The sequence below is a fragment of the Gymnoscopelus braueri genome (genome assembly GCF_963280865.1).
Source record: "Gymnoscopelus braueri genome assembly, chromosome: 8".
NCBI lineage: Eukaryota > Metazoa > Chordata > Actinopteri > Myctophiformes > Myctophidae > Gymnoscopelus > Gymnoscopelus braueri.
The window spans coordinates 44,014,265-44,025,009 of NC_137609.1; the positions used below are offsets into that span (position 1 = coordinate 44,014,265).

At 39.6% G+C, this 10,745-nt stretch overlaps 1 protein-coding gene across 1 annotated transcript in view; it reads right to left on the reverse strand.

Moving 5' to 3' along the window:
• Window positions 1–1,036: 1,036 nt before the first annotated feature.
• gabra6b (gamma-aminobutyric acid type A receptor subunit alpha6b) overlaps window positions 1,037–10,745 on the reverse strand; it is a gene marked incomplete at both ends in the record, with an annotated part of 46,085 nt that continues 36,376 nt past the window's right edge. Inside the window, one exon of the mRNA XM_080435694.1 lies at window positions 1,037–1,294. Coding sequence (XP_080291820.1) covers window positions 1,037–1,294 — 258 coding nt within the window. The remainder of the gene's footprint in view (window positions 1,295–10,745) is intronic.

Genomic DNA, 10,745 nt, shown 5'->3' on the forward strand with positions numbered 1-10,745 from the left:
TACTCCAATAACCCATTAAGACCGGGAACGCATCTGTGTGTGTCGTTTCAAGATTTATTTGGCTATTAAAAAATTTCAGATCTACAAGCTCATAGCGTGGCACCGAGTGCCGCGCTATTAGCTTGTAGATCTGCTATTTTAGAAACAAATCGTGCCCATTTTTGCAAATCTTATATATATATATATATATATATATATATTGTTTTAAAGCGAACAAAATATTTTGAGATGGGGGGTCCGCGGACAAATACATAACATACAGAACCACTGATATTATAGCAGCAAAAGTTTTAAAAAAAAACTGTGATTTAGAAGACATTTGTAGAAGCCCCAGAAGCAAAGATTTGAATACAATATCGCGATACCTTCTCCCGCGATAACTAATCGATATACTGCCGAAAAATATCGATATTAAAAAACAAAACAAAAACATTTTTTTTTTTTTTTTTTCTTTTTTTTTTTAAGTTTTTGATACATTGTTTTTCCTACTCTGTATTTGTGTAATGATGATTTTGAACTGTTTGGTGCTATTTTATGTGTTTATGAATTGAATACAAGGACTATCGTGATATATCGTTGGTGAAATTTCATGCAATATATCGTGATATCGCAATATGTCGATATTTTCAGATATCGTGATATATCGTTGGTGAAATTTCTTGCAATATATATTGAATATCGTGATATCGCAATATATCGAATATCGTCGAATATCGTGATATATATTGTTATCGTGGGCCTAATATCGTGATATATGTCGTATCGTGAGGTACCCATATCGTCCCACCCCTAATATATATATATATATATTCAAAGATTTAAAAAAAAAACGTTTTTTAATTTTTTTCTAAAAACATATAGCAGATCTACAAGCTCATAGCGCGGCACTCGGTGCCGCGCTATGAGCTTGTAGATCTGCTATTTTAGAATAGCCCAAAATCAAAAAAATGACACGGATTCTTTCCCAGTCTAAATGGGATAAAGTCTAAGAAATATTCAAAACCATTTCTTGGGTGCAATAAGACATACATTGCGTTTACCTGGACATCTCCATGGTGTCCTTGGTGAGATAGACGATCCAGTAAACAAGGTTGAAGGCCCCGAACGACAGCGGGAAGAGGATGCGGGAGTACTTGTCGATGATGCTGGTCCCCGTCAGCATGTTGCAGTCCGGCACGGCGGAGCCCTGCTGCAGGAAGGCCTGGGCGTTGACCGGCGGGTTGGGGAACGTCTTGGCGGGGCGGTCGAACACGGCCGAGTTCATCCTTTTCTTCAGCGCACTGCTGGGGTCCAGCTGGGGAGAACAGGCACATGACAACAACGGAAGGGGATGTTTTATGAAAATTATTTTACATTTCGCAGCTTAGTGGCCTTGTGGTTAGAGCAGTGGTTCTCAAACCTTTTCATGTCAAGGCAGTGGTGGAAAGTAACTAAGTACATTTACTCAAGTACTGTACTTAATTACAATTTTGAGGTATTTGTACTTTACTTGAGTATTTCCAATTTCCAATACTTTTACTTCTACTCCACTACATCTCAGAGGCAAATATTGTACTTTTACTCCACTACATTTACTTGAAAACTTTAGTTACTAGTTACTTTTAAGATATAAACTATGATATAATGAAACACACATTTACCACTTTAGCCCTATTTTATACCTAGGCTATTTGAAAATAGCAGATCTACAAGCTCACAACGCGTCGCAGCGCGACGCGTTGTGAGCTTGTAGATCGGCTATTTTCAAATATTTAGTACTTTTACTTTTGGTACTTTAAGTACATTTTGATGCCAATACTTTTGTACTTTTACTCAAGTACATTTTTAATTCTGGACTTTTACTTGTAACGGAGTATTTTTATATTGCAGTATTGGTACTTTTACTTAAGTAAAGAATTTGAGTACTTTTTCCACCACTGTGTCAAGGACCCCCTAAATCAATGTGGTTTTGGCCGAGGACCCCCATCTGAATAGATTATGTGCCAAGGAACCCATACAAGATGTGTGGTGTCAAAAATATTCAAAAACCTCTAAAGAATGTCAAGATTTTTGGAAAATAGCTGATGCATAGAGGGCCCTGGGGGTCCCCGGACCTCACTTTGAGAACCCCTGCATTAGACCACGGACAACTATAACTCTGAGAGTAACTACTAATGTATCAACTATAACTCTGAAACATTATAACTCTATGAGAAAATGGCAGACGCAGGCAGACGACCGTCCGCGCACAGTGTCTAAAACTAAAAGTGTTTTAGACACTCACAAATTGACTCTTAAAAGCATTGTCAAAGAGCATCATATGTGATTTGAAGGTAAAGCTTTGAATAGTAGAATGTCTTCATGTACAGTAAGTGCCATGGTTTACTATGGTTACCGTATGCAGCTAAAGAAACAATATCAATATGAGCTGAGTTGCCATGGTAATTACAAGATGCAATTTGAATCGAACCCTTTCACAAACACACATAAATCACAGTGATGTGCAATATCCAGAACAGACGGAAATGTCATTTCCATTGATTACTTCATCAATAGATGTTGCTTTTTGTACTGTTGCAACCTAGCGTGCGTCACCCGCTTCCACGTCAAGCACTGCTTCAATTCAGTTTATTCAGATACGCTAGATTGAGTACAAAAATGAAGAGAGAGAGAGAGAGAGACAGAGACAGAGAGAGGGAAAGAACGTCACTAACAGACACATTAACCGAAAATGAGTGTTCCATTTTCAAGGAGACGTGAATGAGGAACAGACTATTCAATTAGCATCTCCATACAGATAAGTCTTAGACGATAGCAGTCAGATAGCAGTCAGGGCCACAGTTGGGACTACAGACCATTGTACAGAGTTGTAAAGAGCTGGAGGAAATTGCTGTTTGTGAATGATTTGAAAGAACCGAGGCGACAGAACAGGACCGTCTGTTCTGTTCTGTGATTTGAGATACACAGGCGTCCCAAAGCCACCCACGAAGACTCTTATCACTCGCTCATCTGCCTTGACTTACAATGGAGAAAAGTTTGAAATGCAATCTGGAACTTTCTTATTTCCTCTACATTCTGGGTGCATTCAAATGTTTTTTCAAGATGTTGTCTTGTATGCGATATCCATTGGGGTGTTTAAAAGTGAGTTATAGAAAAGTTTCCATCTTCATTTACTGAGTGAAAAAACAAACGTGATACAGCTACCAAAACACCCTAATTGTAGTTTAATCTGTCATCAAAAACGGATTTGTAGCCTATTACTGTAAGTGAACACTTGATACAAGATTGTTCTTGTTGCATTTGCTACAGTGCATTTGCACTTACACAGAATGTGTCCTCTGCATTTCCTCATCCTAACAATTAGGAGCAGTGGTTGACATTATTACAGCAACCACAAAGCATTAGGGAGTCAGTGTCTTGCTCAGGGACGCTTCAACCCATAGACTGGGCAGGCCTGAGGGGGGGGGGGGGGAGTACACTGCAAGTACACTGGACTTGGCATAGTCCAGTGTTCTGGTATCATAATCAGAGCGTATGGCCCGCTCTGACATGTAACGGACCCTTTCGTCCACGTAGTTTATTTGCCGTTTATGAATTGGGTTTTAACTGGCAAACGATTTTTACGGGGCCAGAGCTCTCAGCTCTGGACCTGTTTTAATGTTCCCCTCTTTTTTCTTCTCCCACTTTTGGCAGTTCTGGCTGAACCGTGCATACGCTTTTTACGAAACTTGGCCATATGGTAGATGGTCATGAAAAACTATCAAGAAATAATTCTCACAATCTTTCGTCAAAAGGTGGCGCTATAGCAAAATGCCAACTTTGAACAGGTACAACTCATGCCCTGTTTGACCTACAGCCATGAAACTTCAATATACATATGCGTCTACTCATGATCAACAACTTTCACACTCTGACTTTTGACCTCTGACCTTTAGATCTCCCACCATTTTGAATAATATGAAAAACAGTTAAAACCTATCTCCTCCTGGGATTTTTTAGTAATCTGCACGAAACGTTTTACACATGAACTTTGAACCTATGCCGAAAAACTGATGCAAAAGATTTTCCATAAGTGAAAAAATGAAGCTTTAATGAGCCAATGAATATTGCAGTTTTATGACAATTATTCATCTGCCCCTAACACATACATGCAGACTCACATTTCTTTGAAACTTTGCGGTAATGTTGAGGGTCATTTCAAATATCACTGAAACCAATCTTACTCCAATTGGTCAAAGGGGGGCGCTATAGCGATTTTTTGAAAATGCAAACTTTAAACAGGCAAAAGTCATGTCTCGTTTGGCCGACAGCCATTAAACCTGCTTACACATGTGCCTTGACTCATGAGGAACACATGTATCACGTTGACCAGTAAGCTCCGCCCTTAGATTGTCCGCAATTTTGAGCAGTTTGAAAAACACTTAAACCCAGGATTTTCCAGCTATTTGCGTGAAACTGTATCATCTGAGCGATCTCCTTTTTCACAGGTTTTTGTCTGTTGGTCCAATGGCTTCTCCCTTAAACGCGTGCCTCACAACCTGAAGGTTGCCAGTTCAAGCCTCACATGATGCAGACTCATTTAAGTTAAATTGCAAAAAACATGACTGTATCAATGAATACATGTGCAAACGGTAAAGATAACATGAAATGCTTATTTGAGAGTATGTTTTTTCAATGTATGACGTACTTCATTGTGAAAATAGCCGATCTACAATCTCACAACTTTTCAGATAGCAACGTTTTGTGAGCTTGTAGATCGGCTGCTTTCACTGGTTTCGGTTTCGAGGAGACATACAATTTCTCTATTGGTAAATGGTTTGTGAACGAGTGATCTTAGTGTTAGTGAAACAGGGGCTTGGTTCATGACAGAAGGCAAAAGTTTATGATCTTCAACAGACAACTTCAGCCTGGATGAAGCTATAGCACTACAGGTAGTGTCTCAGCCTGTGAGTCTGAAGGTTGAGAGTTTGATTCCTGTCAATGGCAATAGGTTGAGCTGTCTGTTTCTCTCACTCTGTCTATCTGGCTCTGGTAGGTGGTTCATTACGGGGCCAGAGCTCAGCTCTGGACCTGTTTTAATGTTCCCCTCTTTTTTCTTCTGCCACTTTTGGCAGTTCTGGCTGAACCGTGCATACGCTTTTTACGAAACTTGGCCATATGGTAGATGGTCATGAAAAACTATCAAGAAATAATTCTCACAATCTTTCGTCAAAAGGTGGCGCTATAGCAAAATGCCAACTTTGAACAGGTACAACTCATGCCCTGTTTGACCTACAGCCATGAAACTTCAATATACATATGCGTCTACTCATGATCAACAACTTTCACACTCTGACTTTTGACCTCTGACCTTTAGATCTCCCAACATTTTGAATTATATGAAAAACGGTTCAAACCTATCTCCTCCTGGGATTTTTGAGTAATCTGCACGAAACGTTTTACACATGAACTTTGGACCTATGCCGACAAACATGTGCAAAAGATTTTCCATAAGTGAAAAAATTAAGCTTTAATGAGCCAATGAATATTGCAGTTTTATGACAATTATTCATCTGCCCCTAACATATACATGCAGACTCACATTTCTTTGAAACTTTGCGGTAATGTTGAGGGTCATTCCAAATATCACTGAAACCAATCTTACTCCAATTGGTCAAAGGGGGGCGCTATAGCATTTTTTTTTAAATGCAAACTTTAAACAGGCAAAAGTCATGCCTCGTTTGGCCGACAGCCATTAAACCTGCTTACACATGTGCCTTGACTCATGAGGAACACATGTATCACGTTGACCAGTAAGCTCCGCCCTTAGATTGTCTGCAATTTTGAGCAGTTTGAAAAACACTTAAACCCAGGATTTTTCTGCTATTTGCGTGAAATTGTATCATCTGAGTGATCTCCTTTTTCACAGGTTCTTGTCTGTTGGTCCAATGGCTTCTCCCTTAAACGTGTGCTTCACAACCTGAAGGTTGCCAGTTCAAGCCTCACTTGATACGGACTTCATTAAAGTTGCATTGCACACAACATGATTGTGTCAATTAATACATGTGCAATTGTTAAACATAACCTGAAATACTTATTTGAGAGGGTATGTTTTTGCAATGTATGACATACTTCATTCTGAAAATAGCCTATCTACAATCTCAATACTTTTCAGATAGCAACGTGTTTCTGAGCTTGTAGATCGACTGCTTTCACTGGTTCACTTTTATCTTCAACAGACAACCTCAGCCTGGACAAGGCTATAGCACTATAGGTAGTGTTGCAGCCCGTCAATCCGAAGGTTGAGGGTTCGATTCCTGTTAATGGCAATAGGTTGACACGTCCAATCAATCCATTCTGCTTCAATCTATTGTTTCCATGTCTCTCTCTCTTCAATCTATTCCGTTTCCATGTCTCTCTCTCCGCCCTTAGAGTGTCTGCAATTTTGAGCAGTTTGAAAAACACTTAAACCCAGAATTTTTCAGTTATTTGCGTGAAATGGTATCATCTGTCTGACCTCCGTTTTCACTGGAACAGGTCTGTTGGTCCAATGGCTTCCCGCTTAAGTGAATGTTTCACAACACCAAGGTTGCCGGTTCAAGGCTCACTTGGTGGAGACTTCATTTAAAGTGCATTGCAAACAACAAGACTGTATTAATGAATACATATGCAATTGATAAAGATAACATGAAATGCTTATCTGAGAAGGTCTGTTTTTGCAATGTATGACATGCTTCATTCTGAAAATAGCCGATCTACAATCTCAAAACTTTTCAGATAGCAACGTGTTTCTGAGCTTGTAGATCGGCTGCTTTCACTGGTTCAGTTTTATCTTCAACAGACAACCTCAGCCTGGTCAAAGCTATAGCACTATAGGTAGTGTTGCAGCCTGTCAATCCAAAGGTTGAGGGTTCGATTCCTGTTAATGGCAATAGGTTGACACGTCCAATCAATCCATTCTGCTTCCATCTTTCTCTCTCTTCAATCTATTGTTTCCATGTCTCTCTCTCTCAATTAATGCATGTGCAACTGTTAAAGGTAAAATGCTTCTTGGAGAGAGTATGTTTTTGCAATGTATGACAAACTTCATTGTGAAAATAGCCGATCTACAATCTCACAACTTTTCAGATAGCAACGTTTTGTGAGCTTGTAGATCGGCTACTTTCACTAGTTTTCGTTCCGAGGAGACACAAAAATGCCTTTATTGGTAAATGGTTTGTGAACCAGTGATCTAGAGTAGTTCGGGACACAGAGGCTTGGTTCATAATGGACGGAAATACTTATAAATATCAACAGACACTACCAGTAATTGTGTCACTTAATACATATGCAATTGATAAAGATAACCTGAAATGCTTATTTGAGAGGGTATGAAGTATGTATGACATACTTCATTCTGAAAATAGCCGATCTACAATCTCAAAACCTTTCAGATAGCAACGTTCTTTCTGAGCTTGTAGATCGGCTGCTTTCACTGGTTCACTTTTATCTTCAACAGACAACCTCAGCCTGGACAAAGCTATAGCACTATAGGTAGTGTTGCAGCCTGTCAATTCAAAGGTTAATGGTTCGATTCCTGTTAATGGCAATAGGTTGAGATGTCCAATCAATCCATTCTGCTTCCATCTCTCTCTCTTCAATCTATTATGTTTCCGTGTCTCTCTCTCTTCAATCTATTCCGTTTCCATGTCTCTCTCTCTCTCTCTCTTCAATCTATTCCGTTTCCATGGCTCTCTCGCTCTCTCTCTCCAATCTATTCCGTTTCCATGTCTCTCTCTCTCTCTTTCTCTTCAATCTATTATGTCTCTCTCTCTCTCTCTCTCTCTTTCTCTTCAATCTATTATGTCTCTCTCTCTCTCTCTCTTTCTCTTCAATCTATTATGTCTCTCTCTCTCTCTCTCTCTCTCTCTCTCTCTCTGCCTCTCTCTCATCATCATGTAGATCGGCTACTTTCACTGGTTTCTGTTCCGAGGAGACATACAATTTCTCTATCGGTAGATGGTTAGGGAACCAGTGATCTAGAGTAGTTAGCGAAACAAAGGCCTGGTCCATGAGGGACGGAAAGACTTATATATATCAACAGACACTATCAGGACTATCATATCTCTAGCTCAATGAGAAGAAAGGCAGCCTATGAGTCCAGAGGTCACCGGTTCGATCCCTGTCCCCGACAATGTGTTGAGGCGATCATGATGATCTGTCTCTCTCTCTTCAATCTATTCAGTTTCCATCTCTCTCTCTCTCTCCAGTTTCCATGTCTCTCTCTCTAGTTTCCATGTCTCTCTCTCTCCATCTCCAGTTTCCTTGTCTCTCTCTTTCTTCAATCTATTCAGTCTCCATGTCTCTCTCTCTCTCTTTCACTGGCCCCGTGTTATCGCTGCTTGCAGCTATATTATTTGATTGTTATTTCCTTCTCAGGGCATTACGATTATGAGGCTTCATATTAGATCTGCTATTTTTGAAATATCGTGAAAATGTGTGCAAATCTTTGACTATATATATTCTTTTAAAGCGAACATTTTTAACTAAAATCTTTGCTTTGTTCTGGGGGTCCCTGGAACATAATATTTTGAGATGGGGGTTCGCGACCAAATATATATCATTTTGGGGGTCCTTGACATGAAAAAGTTTGAGCACCACTGATATAGAAACATAATTTTTTTCAGAATACTGTTAGGATTTAGAAGACATTTGTAGAATTGGCTTCAGGTCTTAATGGGTTAAGAATGTAAACTGTAGACTTATATACTGTATTTTCTAAATATAGGCCTATTCCACGTCCTATAAATATATCTCCCCCAATTTCCTATAACTGTTTCCCGGGAAACAGAACATTGGTTGTATGGTCAACACGATCTTAGCCACACAGTTGAAAATGGCATCTGTAAGTAATTATTCATCTACAAGGCATGCAAGCTACCAACAAATTGTGCGGGAAAAAAAGGTTTAAATTAAATACTAAGGTCCAAGAATGGATGGCAAACTAGTACTTGGGGTGGTGTTTGTGTTTTTATTTGAACTGGCTGGTATACAATACCAGTATAGCACCAGCTTGCAGGTCCAACAGTCAGCTGGCCTGTCCCTCGGAGGTGAGAAATCAAGCTGAGAGCATGTGGTGTGTGTGTGTGGCATATGTGGCGCGTGTGTGTGTGCGTGCGTGCGCGCGCGCATTGCACATGTACAGCTGCTCTGATACCGGAGCTATTTTCGATAATGACAGCAGGCTTGGGATGGCTTCTTTTTGGTCAAATCCCAGAGGGATCATTCAGCCCCTCTTCTCTTTATCCACTGCTCTAGATTTCAACGGACCCACTTAGACACAGACTGCATGAACCATGCCGCTGTACTGTGTGTGTGTGTGTGCGTGTGCGTGTGCGTGTGCGTGTGCGTGTGCGTGTGCGTGTGCGCGTGTGTGTGTGTGTGTGTGTGTGCGTGTGCGTGTGCGTGTGTGTGTGTGTGTGTGTGCGTGTGTGTGTGTTAGACGTGACTCAGGATAATAAGTGGATAAATTGGTTTAGACTGTAGATTTAATTGAGCATGTGTGTGTGTTTGTGCAACTGAGAGTGTGTCTGTAGAAGGGATACATGCATGTGCATGTGAGTTGGTGGTAAGTGATCAGTGGTGGGAAAATTACTCAAATGTTTCACTTAAGTAAAAGTATCAATACTGCAATGTAGAAGTACTCTGTTACAAGTAGAAGTCCGGAATTCCAAATTGACTTGCTTGAAGTACCAAAAGTAAAAGTACTAAAATGTTTGAAAATAGCAGATCTACAAGCTCACAACACGTTGCATCGCGACGCGTTGTGAGCTTGTAGATCTGCTATTTTCAAATAGCCTCGGTATGAATTAAGGCTAAAGTGGTTAATGTATGTTTTATAATGTAATCATTTATATCTGCAAAGTAACTAGTAACTAAAGTTTTCAAATAATTGTTGTGGAGTAAAAGCACAATATTTGCCTCTGAGATGTAGTGGAGTAGAAGTAAAAGTATAGACAATTGGAAATACTCCAGTGAAGTAAAAGTACCTCAAAATTGTACTTAAAGGAGAATGTTGGACTAAAGTTTTCTTACCTTTTCTATGACGTTATGATATCTTAGGATGAATGGTACAGTAGAAAAATTTCATAACTCCACCCCTGAGCCGCCACAGCTTAACCCATTAATACCTGGGACGCATCTGTGTCACTTTTAGATTTCTTTAGGCTATTCAAAAATAGCAGATATACAAGCTCATAGCGGGCACCGAGTGCCGCGCTATGAGCTTGTAGATCTGCTATTTTTGAAAAATCGTGAAAATTATTTTAAAAATATTTTTTCCGATTTTTTTTTTAGGATTTTGAAAATGTTTAGAAGCGGCCTCAGGTCTTAATGGGTTAAAAGGTGCGCGGATAGGCCTTAGGTTAGATCACATATTTTAATAGCTTTTTTTTATTATTTCTTTGGTGAGATCTGACGTTCATAGTGACAGAACACTGTCCCAAAAAAAAAAAAAAAAAAAAAAAAACAGAAGTCTCGCTAGACGAGATTGAAATCTCGAGATTTCAATCTCGTCTAGCGAGACTTCTGTTTTTTTTTTTTTTTTTTGGTTGCATAGTGTTCTGTCACTATGAACGTCAGATCTCACCCAAAAAAAAGGGAAAAAAAGCTATTAAAATATGTGATCTAACCTAAGGCCTATCCGCGCACCTTTTAAGCTGTGGCGGCTCAGGGGTGGAGTTATGAAATTTTTCTACTGTACCATTCATCCTAAGATATCATAACGTCATAGAAAAGGTAAGAAAACT